This window comes from Pelophylax lessonae (genome assembly GCF_965119305.1).
Source record: "Pelophylax lessonae genome assembly, chromosome: 3".
NCBI classification, from domain to species: Eukaryota; Metazoa; Chordata; class Amphibia; order Anura; family Ranidae; genus Pelophylax; species Pelophylax lessonae.
In genome coordinates this window covers 86,363,937-86,382,682 of record NC_138770.1, presented here as the reverse complement: position 1 = coordinate 86,382,682, position 18,746 = coordinate 86,363,937, and the positions used below count along the sequence as shown (strand labels likewise).

At 45.9% G+C, this 18,746-nt stretch overlaps 2 protein-coding genes across 3 annotated transcripts in view; both read left to right on the top strand.

Moving 5' to 3' along the window:
* The window catches only part of LOC309551312 (cytochrome P450 2K4-like), a 637,235-nt gene that overhangs the window by 373,709 nt on the left and 244,780 nt on the right, over positions 1-18,746 (top strand). The gene's annotated exons all lie outside the window — the stretch shown is intronic.
* Positions 1-18,746, top strand: part of LOC309551320 (cytochrome P450 2C14-like) — a 63,663-nt gene that overhangs the window by 41,803 nt on the left and 3,114 nt on the right. Inside the window, exon 9 of the mRNA XM_082251855.1 lies at positions 14,699-14,840. Within this exon, the coding sequence (XP_082107981.1) occupies positions 14,699-14,840 (142 nt within the window). The remainder of the gene's footprint in view (positions 1-14,698; positions 14,841-18,746) is intronic.

The following is an 18,746-nucleotide window of genomic DNA, read 5'->3' as shown; positions in this document are numbered from 1 at the left end:
GTCAGACAGGTTGCTTTTCTAAAGAAAGTACTGAAGAAGGTTTCCTCTTGCCGACAAGGCTTTTTAATATTTGGTGGAGACCTTAACTCAGTAGGTGATCCAACAATTGACTCATTCACCAAGTCCAAACATAAACCATGCACCCTCAATGCGTCTTCCATAAACATAACCTGTTTGACATCTGGAGGTGTCATCATAATACTGTAAGAGACTATACATCTTTTTCTATGGCCCATCATACATATACACACATAGATTTTTTCTTGACTGACCAATGGGCCCTTCCACATGTCACCTCTTCCACGATTGAGACCATATCCTGGTCAGATCATGCCCCTATCATAATCAACTTCTCTTACTCAGCCAAACTCAGACCTGCCTCCCTTTGGAGAATGAATACTTACCTACTCTCGTTTCCAGAAACCCAGAAATCTATTGATGAGGCACACAATTTATTCTTCTGCACTAACGATATACATTCCATGAATTGCTTTGTATTATGGAACTCCCACAAGGCGTTCATGAGAGGTATTCTCATCCAAATTAGTTCCTGAGCTAAAAAGCAATGCTCAAAATGCCTCAAGCTAATTATGCAGGATATTTGATCACTGGAAGAGGTGAACAAATGTGACCCAACTCCCCAAACCTCAACAGACCTCATGAAGCTGAGGATATCACTTAGAGATTTACTACTTTACCAATATGAAAAACATTTTAAAACACTTAAAGCTGACTTCTATGCCCTTAAAAACAAGGCAGGTGCCTTTTTGGCTAAATGCTTTAAAGGCAAAGGCCTCTCGCAGAAAATTCCCTTAATACGAAACAAAACCTCTGGAGCAAATATTTGTTCCCCATTTGTTCTATATGATCTTAAGGCAGATAAACAGACCCCACAACCTAGTGCTGATCAGATACATTCCTTCCTTCACCCACTTCGCTTACCTAGGTTGACTGACGACCAGGTATCTACGTTATCTTGCCCATTTACAGAGACAGAAATCAAGAAAATGATCTCTAGCTTACCTAAATCCAAAACCCCAGGGATTGATGGATATCCCAATGAATACTACCAAAAATTTACAGATACACTGATCCCCCACATAGTAAACATATACAATTTAGCAATGACCAAGGGTCACTTCCCTAAAGAAATACTACAGGCAGTGATCACCACTATACCAAACCTGATAAAGACACCTTTCTCGATAGCTATTATAGACCTATCTCATTACTTAATTCAGATAAAACATTTATGCAAAAGCCTTAGCTCTCAGACTACTGAGCATTCTTCCCTCTTTAATTCACCAGGAACCAAGTAGGATTCTTTAAAGGGCGTCAAGCTCCAGGCGCCACAAGGCCCAATCGTGTCAGTTGTATTAGCGCTCTACTCTCAACCTTCAGCCAAAGTCTTTACATCTGGAGCACTTTCCTCCGAGCTTATGATTACCAATGGCACCAGACAGGGCTGCCCACTGTCTCCACTTATTTTTGGGTTAATCATGGAACCCCTAGCACAAATGATCCGTTCATCTCCTAAGGTGACAATTCCTGGCCACCAGACTTTCTCACATAATCTTTGTTTGGTGTGAACAATGCCTTGATGGCCCTCATGGGCTAAATGTAATGTACGTTTCCGTAAGTCTTTAGGCATCACAATACGATTGCCACGTAAAACTAGTTGACCTGCAATGCTCAGCTCTTGTTTGATTCTGTGATAGCTTGGGTCACAATCCACCCAAACCCCCTGTCTTACACATTTTCTCAACCGAGCAATTTCCGGATCCACAGATGACAATTCTTCAACCTCCCGCAGTGTCAATGCCTGAGGCATGGCGTTAGTAGCCACAAAACGAATGTACTCTTCTGCTAGGTTATGAACAGGTGCTGAAGACTGAGGCAATCTGGACAGTGCATCTGCTGCATTAGTCGGTCCAGGTCTGTACCGCACTGTAAATCGGTACGGTAACAATCTGAGAACCCATCGTTCAATTCTGGCGGATGGTTTTGATCGTGGCGAATATATCACTTCCAAAGGCTTGTGGTCAGTGATGATTTCAAAATCAAGTCCGTAGAGATACGTGTGAAACCTTTCACAACCCCAAACAACAGCCAAAGCTTCTTTCTCGGTCTGACAATAACGCCTCTCTACATCAGTAAGGGATCTGCTTGCATACTGAATAGGTCTGTAATCGCCTGTACACTGTCTCTGGACCAAGATGGCGCCTAACCCCACAGGGCTAGCATCGACAATAACTTGGGTGTGTGCAGTAGGATTGAAATAAGCCAAAGTTGTGGCGCAAGTCAGCCGTCTCTTAAGTTCATTAAATGCACCTTGTTCCAAAAGGCCCCACTTCCAAGGGACTGCTTTGCGAGTCAACAATCTCAAGGGTTCACTGACAGTCGCCATATCTGGAATAAACTTAGCACAGTAATTCACTAGCCCAAGAAAACTGCGTCCTTCTGCAGGGTTTTCAGGATTTCTGGCATCAGACACAGCTTTAATTTTACAGTCCTCCGGACCAATGCCCCTGTCAGACAGCACATGGCCCATAAAAGTCATTTTTTTTTTTTTTTTATTGAAAATTTATCAGACATTACACAGAATACAACAACAGCTGTAACAAAAACATTTTCATACTTTAAGCATAAAGGAGGTCCGAGCAGAGAACATCTGCTGGCAAAGTAGGGGGGAGGTGGGAGGAGAGGGAGAGGGGGGGGGGGCCTCAATAGTCCTTGAGGTTGGAAGGTGAATCTGATTGTGGGGGTAAGGTCCTGGGCGAGTCTCTGAAGTTAAACCTGTATTGAGCCATAGTGGGATCAGTCTGGGGAAAGGTGTGAGTGATATATCTGTCCCATTTCAGGTGGAAGAGTTCCCTTGAAGATAAGGCTGAGAAGTCCGTATTGGCGATATCTATTGTGAGAAGTGTGGAGAGCTCTGATCTGACCCGAGAGAGAGATGGAGGAGATGTGGAGATCCAGTTGCTTAGGATAGTCCTCCTGGCGATCAGTAGACAAGTCAGGATCCACACACGGGGTGTCCCGGAAGGGGGGCTAGACCATTTTTGGAGTCGCTTGTCCCAGTGGCCGAACAGGAGTATCATAGGGTCCTTGGGTAGGCTGAACTTGGTCACGTCTGTAATGTACAAAAGGACTTGGTCCCAAAAGTGACTTATACCGGGGCAGGACCAAAATTTGTGGTGGAGTGAAGGTCTTACCACCAGACACAAAGGGCATTTGTGGGCGTCCGGCATGGTTTTGTCCGATAGAAAAGGAATATGCGCCCGATGAAAGATTTTTAGTTGGGTCTCTTTCCAAATTGAGTTAGGAGTTAGAGCAAGGGTGATTTGGAGACCCTTGACCATATTGGGTAACGTGTCATTGCCTGGAAAGTCCTTAAGCCAATTGGAGGCAGTAGAGGTGGACAAGGCCGGCGGGCATTGTCGCAAGAGGGGCTTGTAGATCGAGGAAATAGTATAGGTGTCAGCATCCAGCAGGGAGTCAATTAAAGACAAATGAAAGCGGGACCCTGGTTTCCCAGTAGTTGAGGAGAGATAGTGAATACATTGTGTCCAATAGAAAATGTCCTTGTCCTGGACACCGAATTTATCTTTAACGACCCGGAAGGGAAGGGGAGTACCCGAGCTGGTGTCGCACAGTTGTCCGAAGGTATTCAAACCCTTCTCCTCCCATTGGTGGAACACGGAATGGGTCAATCCTGGAGTGAAATTCGGGTTACCCCGTATTGGAAGGAATTTGGAAAAGTGTATTGGCAGTTTCAGTAGTTTTCGAACCTCCCTCCACGCTATGACAGTGTCCCTCAAAAGTACATTTTGACGTAGATCAGGGCATAACGTCACCCATTTGGCATGTAAGAGAGCAGTTAGGGAGAATGGACTGGCCATCTGAGACTCAAGCTCATAATTGGAGTAATGTGAGGTCTGAGATACCCAGTCCAGAGCAGCCCTGAGCAAACAAGACAGATTATACATTCTCAGATTAGGCAAGTTAATACCCGCGTCGCTTCTGGAGAGTTGCAATTTGTTATACGAGATTCTCGGTCTCCTTCCCCGCCATAGAAATCGGGAGAAAGTTTTCTGCAGGGTCTGCGCATCTTTATGTCTGATTAATAGGGGAAGAGTTTGCAGGAGATAGAGAAGGCGGGCAAAGCTAACCATCTTAATAAGGTGGCATCTCCCCAAAAGCGACAGCGGCAGTTCCTTCCAGTTTTCCAGTTCCTTCGTTATTTTGGACAACAGGGGGGGGTAGTTCAGAGTGTAAATTGATGCCGGAGTGCGTCCTATCTTGATACCCAGATAGGTGATGTGATTAGATGCAATCATAAATGGGGATTCCCTTTCCCATGGACGAGGGGGGCCAGTACCCAAGGGGAGGATCTCGCTTTTAGAATAGTTTATCTTGAGACCCGAGCACTGTCTGAATCTGTTGAACGTGGAAACTATTACGGGGATGTCTTCTGTGGGGTTTGAGGTAAACAGTAGAACATCATCTGCAAAAAGGGATATGCGCAGCTCCTGAGAGCCTATGCGAATACCATGGAGAGGGGCTCTGGTCAGTAGATACCGGGAGAGGGGTTCTAGAGCGAGGTTAAACAACAGCGGCGATAGGGGGCAGCCTTGTCTAGTGCCTTTGTGTAATCTAAACTCGTCCGTAAGCGCCCCCCCTACACACAATCTGGCTGATGGTGTAAGATACATGGAAGTGATGAGATTCACAAAGGGTCCACTAAAGCCCATGCTGTGCAAAACCCGACTCAGCCATTGGAAGTTGACATTGTCAAATGCCTTTTCGGCGTCGAGAGTCACAATAGCCATGTCTCGGCCAGGATGTATGCGAGCCTGGTCCAGAGCAACCAGGACCTTCCTTATGTTAACAGTGGCCGAGCGACCCTTGGTGAACCCAGACTGCGCGGGGTGGATCAGATGCGGCATGATATTGGCCAGGCGCGTGGCTACAATTTTAGACAGGATCTTGACATCAAGATTTAATAGGGATATGGGCCGGTATGAGCCCGGCTCCAGCGGATCTTTCCCTTTCTTCGAGAGAAGCTTGATAATGGCTTGGTTACCCGTCTGGAGATAGGGTCCGCCGTGCCAAATTGAAGAGTACACGTCCACTAAAGTCGGGATCACACCAGGGAAGACTAATTTGTAAAATTCCCCGGAAAGACCATCGGGGCCCGGAGACTTATTGGCTGCAAGATGTTTTATAGTCGACGCAATCTCGTCCGCCGTGATCGGGGCGTTAAGTGTATTTAAATGCTCTTCGGATATTTTGGGGATTTCAGTCCCAGATAGGAAAAAATCAGCTACTGAGCTGTCCATGGCCTCGGAGGCGTACAGCGAGGCGTAGAAATCGCGCATGATCCCCTGCACCCCTTGCGGAGTGGAGTCCACCACTCCCGATTTGTTCCGTAACGAGCCTATGTGCGTGGTGGACATCGGGCCCTTGCATAACCGGGCAAGCAGTTTCCCGGCCTTGTTACCGAAGCGGTGTAATGTCGCCGCGAGATGTGCTTTGTGAATCATTTCAACCCTATCTGCCCAAGTGTCAAAGTCCCGTTTAGCCTCAAGCCATGCCGTGCGCACCATGGGGGTGTCAGCCTGTATCAGTGCCCGCTGGGCCGTCGCCAACCGTTCACTAGCCGTTTTGTAGCTGCTATTCGTGTGCCGTTTGAAAGCCGCCGCATAGGAAATAATACGACCTCTCAAGAAGGCCTTCCCCGCCTCCCAGAAGAGGAGAGGGGAGCTGCTGTGTTGTTTATTCGTCGCATAGTAATCATCCCACTCACATAGTTACATAGTAGGCGAGGTTGAATAAAGACAATAGTCCATCCAGTTCAACCTGTGTAGGTGTGTGTGACTGTAATCATCTAACATAGCCCTCAATCTCCTGATCCTTGAGATGTAAGTCTAAGAGTCTTTTGAAAGTCACCATACTACCCGCAGAAACCACCTCTTGTGGTAGACAATTCCACAATCTTGTAGCCCTAACAGTAAAGAACCCCCTCACGACGAAGGTACAGGGCAAAATCCAAATTGTCTTTAAGGTAGGAAGGGAACCTCCAAATTAGGGGGGCTGGGGGGGATTCCGCTAATGGTAGAGATACTGAAACTGGGGAGTGGTCTGAGATCGCGATGTCATGTATGGTGGCGTCGCGCAGGAGGGGGAGGAGGGAGTCCGTGCAGAACAGGTAATCGATTCTAGTAAAACGTTTATGGGGGTGGGAGTAGAAGGAGTATTCCCGATCCGCGGGGTGCGAGTGACGCCAAACATCTGACAGGGAGAGTGAATCTATTAACGACGCTAGCGGAGTGGGGTCAGCTCGCAGGGTGTCGCGCAGTCCCTGCCGGGGCGTGGATTTATCCATAACCGGGTCCATTACCGCGTTGAAGTCGCCGCCCACTATACGGGGGACATCAGGAAGGGAGAGGAGCCGGGCCGCAATTGTGGCGTGGAAGGAGTGGTCCAGGACATTCGGGGCATATATGTTGGATATAACTAACTCAGTGTCATGAAGCCGTATGTGTGCGGATGCATATCGCCCCTCGCTATCCGTGTCTGTGGAAAGAATTTCCACCGGGAGGCGCTTATGGAACAGTATCATCACTCCGGCTTTGCGGCCGGAGGAAGGTGACCCTACTATTTTGCCTACCCAGAGTTTCTCCATGCGCTTCATATCCTCCGCAGGCAGATGCGATTCCTGGATAAGAGCAATGTCCGCCTTTAACCGTTTGAGATGTCGTAAGACTTTCATCCTCTTAACCGGGGATCGAAGGCCCTTAACATTCCACGTCACTATAGGCATGGGACAGGAAAAAGGGGAATTATGCTAGAAGCATGCAGGGTCGGCCTAGCCCCACCCTGGGGCAATGTTATGTAAAACTCCGGAATTATAAGTCTGACCTTAGACAGCTCTCGGAACCATGAGCTCGCATACTGGGGATAGAAGCACACCTTCGTTGGGGGGAGGGGAGAAGGTAGGGAATGGAGGAAAACAGGGGGAAACCGGGCATAAACACACAGTGCAATACGGCAGAATAACAATGTAAGCAGTAAGAACTTCTCTTTTTTCCGCATGTGTACAACACGGAGCCCAGCCCACCAAGCGTGCCCCCGAGTCAAACCATGGTAGTAAACCCACTTCACGGTCCAAGTGGTCAGTATGGCTCAGGTACCCAGCCCTTCTGGCATTCTGGGCAGCCGAGGTGTACAAATCGGAAGAAGAGCAGGAGCACACAGTGTAAAATTACATGAAACAGTAAACGATATACCTAGGCATCGGAACAAACAAAAGAGACATGCCAATAAAACAGAGCAACATAGATATCAAACCTGAGGGAATGACGGGAGTACCCCGAGTCCTCTAAGCCCACGTCCTAGTGGGAACAGGCCCAGACATGGGCCCAGTAGTGCAAATCAGAGACAGTCGGGAGGGTCAGATCAACGGTGAACATTCGGGCGACCAGAGCTGACCACATCGGCATATCTTTGCCGTTTGGCAGGTTCCTTACTGGGGCTCCTTTGATCTAGCGGTCTGGAAAAAGGAAGGGCTTTAGCAGATGAAGAAGAAGAGGGGCCCTGATCCCCCAGGCGAAGTGAGCGAACAAAAGCTTCCGCTTCCTCTGGATCCTGAAACGCCATTTGGTCGCCGTTAGGTGCACGAAGGCGCAACGTCGCCGGATAGGCCAAGGTGAACTTCAAGTGTTCCTGGTGCAGTTTTGAGCATACGGTCTGAAAGGCTTTGCGTCTTTTTGCGACATCCACAGAATAGTCCGCAAATATTAGAACTTTCATGCCCTCAATTTGGAAATTGGAAGTCTGCCGGAATTTTTGTAGGATAGCAGACTTGTCCGCATAATTCAGGTATTTTGCAATGATCGGGCGCGGGGTTTTACGGTCTTCGGAGTATAGCCCCATCCTGTGGGCCCGTTCAACCACACACGTACCATGTAGCCCCAAGGCAGCGGGGATTTTTTTTGCGCAAAGTTCAGGAATGGCAGAGGGGGCAATGTTCTCCGGAATCCCAATAAATCGCAGATTGCTCCGACGCGATCGGTTTTCCAGATCCTCCAACTTATCCATGATGATGCGATTGAGCTTATCCTGAGCCTGTTCAGTTCCCTGCATTTGGTACACCTCATCCTCGATATTGGATAAGCGGGATTCAGCCTCATTAAGCCTTTTATAATGTGCCTCCAGCTCCTTCTTTATGCTGGCCATGCCAGCAGCCACCGCTTTCTCCACAGAGGCCGCAATGGTGGGGTTCAGCAGAGCTGCGACAGCCTGAGCTATTTGCTCCGTGGAGGTGCCTAGCCCTGCAGAGGAGAGAGCCAGTGTAGGGGGCTGCTGTGTCGTGCCCGGCTGTGGCGGAGTGATGTCCATGGCTGGGAGCTCCGCGGCCGCGCCGGAGCAGGCCGAGACCGGGGCCTCAATTTGCGGAGGGGCCGGCGGAGGTCGGGACGCGGCCTTCTCGAGGAACCGCTCCATTCGGCCGGATTTAGAACAGCACCGCCGGGTCCCTGGGTGTCGATGGACCTCCGGAGGGGGATTCGAGGCTGATCCTGGGCTGTGGGCAGGTTTTTTTAGCCGATTTTCGGAGGGCACGCCGCGGGAGCTGGAGAGCGCTCACCTACTCCATGCGGCGCCGGAACCGGAAGTGAAAAGTCATTTTATTCATTTGAAATGTGCACTTCTTCTCATTTAATGTTAATCCTTTCTCCTTCAAGCGATTTAGCACAGCACGGAGACATTCATCGTGCTCCTGTGTGTTTGTTCCCCACACAATTATATCATCAGAAATGTTATGCGTGCCTTCACAACCATGTAGCACTTGCTGAATCACATGTTGATAGGCCTCCGGTGCTGACGATACGCCAAACATCAACCTCTTGTATCTAAAAAGACCTTTATGGCTTGCAAATGTAGTGATGACTCTAGATGCTGGGGTCAGTTCAATCTGATGATAACCCCATTTCAAATCCAGTTTACTGAAGACACTTGCCCCATTCATTGCATGTAGAACATCTTCAATAGTGAGAATTGGATGTCTCTCTCTCTGCACAGCTTGGTTAGCACATCTCATGTCCACACAAATCCGAATATCTGTGCCTTTTGGTACAACAACTAACGGCGATACCCACGGAGTGGGTCCATCCACAGGTTCGATAATGTCAAGGTCTAGCAGCTCTGCCAGTTTGTGCTCAACAAGTGATCTCAGGCTATAAGGAAGTCTGCGTACTGGCTGTGCAATAGGCTTTACATGTGGATCAATGTGAAGCTCCAACTGAAAATCCTTTAATTTTCCAAACCCAGAGAAGCAATCTTTACATTCCTCTTTCAATGCGGAAATAGCAGGAGACACAATATTCACTCTTGCGCTGCCTACATCAAGGACAATCTTTAACACTCCCAGTGCCATAGCGGTTTGACGACCAAGCAGAGGCGACCCTGTGCCATCTACAACATAGAATTCGGTCTGCAATGGAGGACCAGTCTCATGTGTTTGCACAGGGGTATAGAATTTTCCTTTAAGTTGTAGTGGTGTACTGGAGCCATAAGTATAAATCTGTTTAGTGGTGTTACAATTTAAGGTGATTTTCTCTGCCTTTAAGACTGTACCAAGAAGCTAAGTCCATAACATTGCATGTAGCTCCAGAGTCAATCAGCACTGACACATCTGTATTTCCAATCTTAATGGTTAATGTCCCAGCTTGCAGAGAACACAGGGAGAATATAAATTCACAGTCGGAAGCACTCTCTTTATCCTCAGCTATAACATTTACTTGTGCTGATGGTCCTTTGTGTTTGTTATCTCTGGTTGTACTTCTACACACAGCTGCAAAATGACCTGTCTTTCCACAAGCATAGCACATTTTATTCTGTACCACAGTGCAGTCCTGACATGTGTGTCCCTCTCTGCCACATTTACTGCAGGTTATATGTAAAGTCCTCTTCGGAAAACTCTCTTTTCTACTCCAGGGGTTCCTATTATTATAGGTAGGTTTGGAGACTGTATTGACAGATGCAGTGTCTTTGGTTTCAATATGCAGAGCCTGGAGCTCAGACAGTTCAATGGCTCTTGCAATCTCCTGCAGACTAGTAAGTGTGAGACTAGGTTCTCTCAATAATCTCCTCCTGAGGTGCACAGATGTGCATTTCTCTATGAACTGATCTCTGATTATCTCCTCAGTTACAGTCCCAAAATCACAAGACTTTGCCAGATATTTCAGCCTAGTCACATAACTGTCTGTGGTTTCTCCCGGTTCTTGCACAGCCTGTCTAAACTTATATCTTTCATAGGGAATATTTTTCTTTGGCTCAAAGTACTCACTCAGTCTATTCATGGCTGTCTCATAGTTCCGAATCATCCCCTGTTGCTCCCAGGGTTTCAAAAATGTCCTGAACTTGTGATCCAGCTAGATGCAGCAGCATTGCTCTCTTCTGAGCAGGTGCAGTCACTCCTGTGGCTACAACATAGAGCTGAAATCCCTTCTTCCCTTTTCCCAGCGCTGTGAGAGACTAGTGTGGTCTCCAGAAACATCAAACGGTCCGATAGCCGGTAAATCCAGAAAGCTAGCCATCCTCGTCGCCAAAATGTAGTGTATTAACACAGGCCAGGCTGTACAGGTTGCTTCTTTATTCACTGAACACCACGCATGAACTGAACTTCAGCCACACCCAGCTCCCAGACATATACATAGTATTGTAACATTTTGCAGACAGCAACTTAACCCGTTGCTTACCATACTACAGCCCCACACAGAATAAAATTGGACTCTCTGATAGTCACTAATCCACTTCGTACACTTCAGGAGCTACAAAGGCTACTACATACCTTTAGCTTGGTCTCGTACTACAAAATTAATGAAAGTAAATGTCAAATCTTGGGTCTTAACATTTCACCATCTCTTAAAAATGCTATTACGAAACAATTCCAATTTTCCTGGGCCAATGCACCTTTAACCACTTTAAGACCGGAAGGATTTGCCCCCTTCCTGACCAGGCCCTATTTTGCGATTCAGCACTGCATTATTTTAACGGACAATTGCGCGGTCGTGCAACGCTGTACCCAAATAAAATTGATGTCCATTTTTCCCCACAAATAGAGCTTTCTTTTGGAGGTATTTGATCACCTGTGCAATTTTTATTTTTTGCGCTATAAACAAAAAAAGAGCGACAATTTTGAAAAAAAAAAACAATATTTTTCACATTCTGCTATATTGACATTCTCAAAAAAAAAAAGTAAAAATCTAAATCTTTTTAAATTTTAGGCCAATTTGTTCTCTGCTACATATTTGTGGTAAAAAAAAATCGCAATATGCGTATTTTGATTGGTTTGCGCAAAAGTTATTGCGTCTTACTAACTACGGGAAAGATTTGGCATTTTTATTGTTCTGTTTTTTTTTTTTTTTACTATTAATGGCGGCGATCTGCGTTTTTTTGCGGGACTGTGACATTGCATCGGACAGATTAGATCCCTAACTGACATTTTTGATGCTTTTGGGGGTACCAGTGATATTACTACAGTAATCAGTGCTAAAAATATGCACTGTTACTGTAATAATGCCATTGGCAGGGAAGGGGTTAACCCTGTGGGTGATCAAGGGGTTAAATGTGAGCCTAGGGGAGTGGTTCTAACTGTGGGGGGGCGTGGCTTCTGACATGACCATAGAGACATGTGATCCTATATAGAAGGATCACAGGCACGCTATGATCATTCCAGGGAGAAGAACGGTCAGCTGTGTCTACAACAGCTGACCGTCCTTCTCTCTCAGCAGGGAACGATCGCGGATGTCAGGCGGTAATCGGAGGCACCTGCCTGCTGCATCGGCACCCCCTAGCTTCCTGCGCACGACCGATGTAGGTCTACGTCGGTTTGCGCAGGAGAGCCACCCTGCCGCAGTAAAAAGGCAGCGGGTGGTCGGGAAGTGGTTAAATATGGAGGAATTCCTATTCCCAAGGACTCAGCCAAAGCTTATACGTGCAATTTCCAAATATTTCTAGGGAAACTTACTGGGGAACTGACCTCTTTATCCAAACTGGAACTGTTTGTAACTGGTAGAATAAATCTGTTTAAAATGATAATACTGCCTAAACTGTTATACCTCTTTTGTACAATCCCTATCTCCATTCCTTACTCCTTCTTCTCTAAAACACGCTCTTTGATCCTTAACTTTATATGGAGAGGTAAAAAAACAAAATGTGCCACCTCTATACGATTTAGGTGAGTTATCACTCACTGATAGATATCACTACTACCTAGCTTCAATACTGGACCAAACTCGATACTGGTGGTCCCCAAATCCACAAAATGTATGGTCCCTTATGGAAAATTCTCTTCTACCCTCTAAACACTACAGAATACCTATAATAGCTTTTCTCCTCTACACTCAAACAACCACATCCCTCTACCCCTCTATTCAGACAACTATTCAAGTGCTGAATACATTATCTAAACACCATCATACTAAATAAATTATAATGATTGGTGTTGGCGCTACCTATAAAATTCTTAGAAAATGCCCCAAGCGGCGTGAAAGGGAATGTGGGGTGTGATGACCCAACTACTAGTGAAATTGTGCCGAAATAATATAAGTGAAAATAAAAAAATACAAGGTGTATATACACATAAATCAAAATAAATACCGAACAGTGGAGATGAATAAATACCGTGAGTGTAATCAACCCACTACCATAGGCGTGTAAACCAAGTTGCTGATATGTGAAAATAAATGAATAAATAAACGTGCCACATAAACTGTGAAAAAATAATAATAAAAGGACGTTAGGGTGTAAAGTCCATAAGTGGCCACTAGGTGGTGTTTAGCTGATACGACCTGTATATCGGGTTGTAGGGGGTTCCTCTTCGTTGTGGGGAGCAGGCGTGGGCCAGGTGGCAAATGGCCTAGATGCTCACATAGGAGGAAGAAAGCCCCATGGTGAATAAATGCAATATACAGATGATACACAAGGTGTAGATAACTCACTCGTATAGATGATCGAGATCAGAAACCACAGTGCGCGCCGGGATGCTTCCGCGTTCCACGGTCGACAACCGGAAGTGACGTTTGGGCGGAGTCTCCGACGTCAAACGTTTCCACCTTATAAATTATTGAAAATTTCGCCCAGCAACTCCAATAAATGCTGGAGAAATTGCGACTCCACAGGTTCCCTCATTTATATACTGTGGTATTGCAAATCTGTTAGATCGTACTGGAATCAGATTTTTAAAATAGTCTCCGAATTCACCTAGCACCCTACTCTTCCTTTGGCTGAGCAAGCACTCCTGCATCTCAACATTATGAATATCCCCCGTAAAACCAGGGCCATTGTAGTACACATACTTCTGTCAGCTAAGCTCAATTTAACGAGCCACTGGGGCTCCCTAGACATCCTGAACATATCAGATGTCACCAGAGAGGTAAATAGAAGCTGTTCCTTCGAACAGATGTTCGCTATGAAGAATGACTCCCTGACAAAGTTCAATTCACTATTGGACTCCTGGCTAGCACATCTATATTCCTCCAATATATGACATCTACTGTATTTACCCCAATAGTCGTATTTCCTCATTGCCACAGATGTAACACTTACTGTCTTCTTACCCCTAACCCGCTGCTGTAAAAATTATACAGTTTGGGTCTATATAATGCACAATGCATGTACCTGATTGTACTCGTTTTCATTACTGCTGTATTCTCCATTCCTTATCTCTACTGAGCCGCTTAAGCACCTGTTTACCCTTTTCCTAAATGTATACCCCTCATATGTGTAAACCTTCAATGAAGAACATTGAGACATAAGGGTTGGCTGTGTTGTCTCACTCTCAAGACACAGTATGTTCCCAGATGGGGTGTCTGGGGGAGGAAGATAATGCCCTTCACCCTTTACTTTAGCTCTTAGTAATATGTAAGTTGTTTTAATATGCTTGTTATTTCTGTTCTGTTATCTGTAACCACCGAAATATATGCCTTATTATGCACTGATATATGACAGATACTGTTCTCCTTTGTTCTTTTTCTTTTTGATAAACCTTAATGAAAACATTGAACCATAAAACATATCCATAGAATAATCTACTTTATTGGACTACTTTGTATAGTATTGTAGTACCCTCCTAGGTAGGTGCTAGAAGAGAGTATAGTTATTGAGTCTTTCTGCTTACCAGGAAGATTTCTAGGTAAATTTAGAGTGCTCTCTGCCTACCGGGGTGTAGGATCTATTGATAGGGTCTGCTCATGATGCTCAGGTGCAGCTCAGCTTGTCTGCATATTTCACACTGGTCCAATAGGGAGGCATATTGGACAGTGGGAGGAAACATGACAAGTGAGGGCACAGTCATTGTTACAGCCCTGGCTATTGGCAGAGGAAAGTGCCTCGTTGCATGCTGGGTGACTGTATAAATGCCAGGGGTACATGTGTTGGGGGTCTTTGGCTGGAGAGCAGGGTGGCTTTCCCTTCTCTGTAGAAGTTGCCATGCGGACTTGGGTAGTCGACCTGAGGGCCAGAAAGTCAGAAAGAAGCAGAACCCAGAGGTTCTGCAGAGCTGACTGGAAGGGAGACACCAGGAAGGACTGTCTGCAGGTAATCAGAGTGAGATCTAAGAAGTCAACACACAGCAAGCCCTTCAGAGACAGTGCTATAATATTATAACAAATTGAATGTTAATATTTTTCAGGGGACACATGTACTTCCATTGCTAACATCCGTGCTGTTTGATGATGCCCACTTTAAGAGACCAAATGAGTTTTATCCTGAACATTTTCTGGACGCTAGTGGAAATTTCTTGAAGAAAGAAGCCTTTATCCCATTTTCAGCTGGTGAGCAAAAGCTAAGGTTTATTTTTTTTTATTTTGCCTTTCCTGGTTCCCCTTACCCCCATCAACATGCTAAAAAAAGGTAAAAAAAAAACTTGCAGTTTTTCTTGCATACCTTTATTTAGACCCATCATCATGTATGAAACACAGCCTTCATAGAAGGGAGAGGTTGCAGGGTGCACCGTGCCTCAGGGAGTGCAAGCAGTGGGCAAGCTCTTGGAATGATTTATATAAATATTAAATTACCTTAATGAGAGGGTGTCAGTCTGGAGAAGTGTTCATTTCTAGGCAGAGAGCATTTGCATGCAGACCACCCTATGTAATGCACACAACTAAATTTCAGTGAATGAAAGAGATAGCCCAGAGACAGTATGCGCAGGGGTGTCCAAACCAGTGATTTACAAAAAACTGGAGAGTCAAAAATCTGGTGCAGCTGCGCATGGTAGTCAATCAGCTTCTAACTTCAGCTTGTTCAGTTAAGCTTTGGCAATAAAACCTGGAAGCTAATTGATTTCTATGCACAGTTGCGCCAGAATATACAGTTTTAGTAAATAACCCCCTATGTGACTTGCTAAGGCTTCTAATGCACACTACAAGCTGTCCACAGTGAGCTATGAAATCAGATTAAGTCTCCTCAGTACAAGAGAGAAACCTGTGGAAAAATGCAGGTAAGGCTAGAGTTCATCTATAAAGTATATATCAGGGGTCTTCAAACGATGGCCCTCCAGTTGTTCAGGAACTACAATTCCCATCAAGCCTAGTCTTGTCTGTGAATGTCAAAATTTTACAATGGGATGTGTAGTTCCGCAACAGCTGGAGGGCCGTAGTTTGAGGATCCCTGGTTTATATCTAGCCAAATCTGTCTTTATTTTTTTAGTTTTAGATTGCGTGGAACATGATTGGAATTCCAGTGGGGTTTTACTGCTACTCAGGAGTCGGTTGCGCTAGGTTCACACTAGACATGGGTCCGAACACCCCCCTTCGGTTCGCAGCAGAACTCCCAAACAGGGGAAACGTTCTAACCTGAACTGCGAACCCCATTGAAGTCTATGGGAGCTGAACAGAAAAAAATCATAGGTGGCCATTTTGAAGGCTTATATGCAAGTAATCGGCCATAAAAGGGGTATGGGGGTCTGGGTACTGCCCTGAGTGACATGTATCAATGAAAATTAAATACAGGTCACAACGGCGGCTAAACAAACCATTGCGAAAGCGTGGAAATCCCCACATCTGCCTTTGACTGACGTGAAACACTGAATCACCAACGCTATGATTCACGCCAAAATCAATGCTGTTCTGACGGATACAGTCGAGAAGTATGATAGAATCTGGCAACCTTGGGTTGACAATTTTCTTCCCCCCAACTTTGATAGCTCCCTATTGCTGCCCTGAACCATACCTGGGGACCCAATACCTTCACTTCTTATGTACTGGCCCCCCCCGGCGATCCTTCTCCTTCCTCTTTCCCCTCTGTCTACCCCTCCCCCATTTTATCCTTGTCCCCTCCTGTTCCCCCTTCTCCCCCCTCCACCCTGCTTTCTTCCTTCTGCATACATATGTTGTAGCACCTACAACTTCTGAGTTTGTTCTACCTTGTCATTTTAACTACAGTTTACAGGTTACCTGATCGACTTGTTCCATCATTCTGGCTGACTGTAGCCCATGTTTTTCCTGTTTGGTAGATACCCGTGAGGTTCCTCTCATCCCCCTGCCTCTTCCCACACGGTACGGTAGACTTGGGTACTGCCCCCTTTTAGTTTAACAATTGGTTGGTTTTGCCTCCCCACCTAGGCACAGTGTGCTCCCTATATGGGGTGCCGATGGGTTGGCGATGCCAATTACTACTCTCTCGTGACCACCCATTTTACCGCCCCTAGTCTACTAACCCTAACGATTTGCTGTAGTTACAGTTATTGGTCATGCTCTGTTACCGAGCTTTGTTTACATTACCTCGCATTATACTGTATGTCAAACGTTGTTACTTACTTGCATTATTCAATAAAATACTTGAAACAGAAAATTAAAAACAGGCAGCAGTAATTTTTTTAATTATGCATAAAGTGCAACAATAAAAATGAGAAATTCCTTTAAATTATTATTATTATTATACAGGATTTATATAGCGCCAACAGTTTGCGCAGCGATTAACAAAATGAGGGCAGACATTACAGTTACAATACAATTTGGAACAAAAGGAATAAGAGGGCCCTGCTCGTTAGAGCTTACAATCTAAAAGGGAGGGTCAATTGATACAAAAGGCAATAGCTGTGGGGGATGAGCTGATGGAGCAAGTGAAACAGTGTTATTAGTTAGTAGCCAGGTAGGCTTCTTTAAAGAGAAGGGTTTTCAGGGATCGTCTAAAGATGGATAGATTAGGGGACAGTCGGACAGATTGGGGTAGAGAGTTCCAAAGAATGGGAGAAGCTCTGGAGAAATCCTGGAGGCGAGCATGGGAAGAGGTGACAAGGGAGCTAGAGAGCAGGAGGTCTTGGGAGGACCGAAGAGAGCGGCTTGGTTGATATTTTGAGATCAGGTTAGTGATGTAGCAGGGGGCAGAGTTGTGGATGGCTTTGTAAACAATTGTTAGCACTTTGAATTGTATTCGTTGGGTGAGTGGAAGCCAATGAAGGGATTGGCAGAGAGGGGTGGAGGACACTGAACGGTTGGTAAGGTGGATAAGTCTTGCAGCAGCATTCATTATGGATTGAAGGGGGGATAATCTATGTAAGGGTAATCCAATGAGGAGGGAGTTGCAATAAATTGAAATCTGGGGTGGGCAAATGAAATTCCTTTAAATCTAGTGCCTGGGGGGGGGGGGGGGTCACCTTAGTCTGCCTGTAAAGTGGCCCATCTGTAGCATATATAGAACCTCCTGCAGCCAAAATGACATTCATAAAGAAAAAAAAAAAGAGTCAAATCGCATTTTAAATTTGACTCACGGTTACAAATACCAGCACCCGGCTATTAAAAAAAATAAAACAACAGCAAAATTTAAACAAAACATGACGTGGGGTCCCTCCCCCCCAAAATCCATACAAGACCCTTATCCAGGCATGCAGCCTGGCAGGTAAGGGAAGGGGGGACATGTGAGTGACCCCCCTCCTGAACCATACCAGGCCACATGCCCTCAACATGGGGGGGTGGGTGCTTTGGGTCGGGGGAACTCTGCCTCCCTACCCCAAAGCAGCTTGTCTCCATCAATGTGGGGACAAGGTGCTTTTGGTGGCGAGGCTCTGCACCCACCCCCATATTGAGGGCATGTGGCCTGGTAAGGTTCAGGAGGGGGTGGCTCTCGCTTGTACCCCTTTTCCTGAACTGCCAGGCTGCATGCCCGGATAAGAGTCTGGTGTGGATTTTGGGGGGGGACCCACGCAGTTTTTTTTTTATTTTGACATGAGGTTCCCCCTAAAATCCATACCAGACCCAAAGGGCCTGGTATGGAGGGGGGGGGGGCCCACTCCATTTTTTAATTTATGTTTTAACTGTCTTTTTTTATTTATTCAGCTGTCAGCGGGGAAACCCATTGACAGCTGATGACTAATCGGTTGTTAAGGACGCTGCTGCTGACTTCCTGGCCCCTCTCCTTAACAACTAGCTTGCACTGCGCCCTGTGAATGCACTGTGCAGCGCTCAGTGCTTAAGCTAAACCCTTCACCCATTCCAAGATCACACTAGTCCATTCTCTGAAAATCTCTAGGTGGCTTTTCAGGGTACGGCTAAGCAGCAGCTTTCAAGCGTTGAGGAGGCGATCCTGCTGTATTTAATAATGTAATAATGATGTCTTGGTTATTGCACTTCCTGGAGTTTATATATGTGTAATGCAGGCCATAGACGGTGCAAATTTCTTTACTGCAACCACTGGTTGCAGCAAATAAATTTTCATGAATCACCCATCAACACAGACAGTGC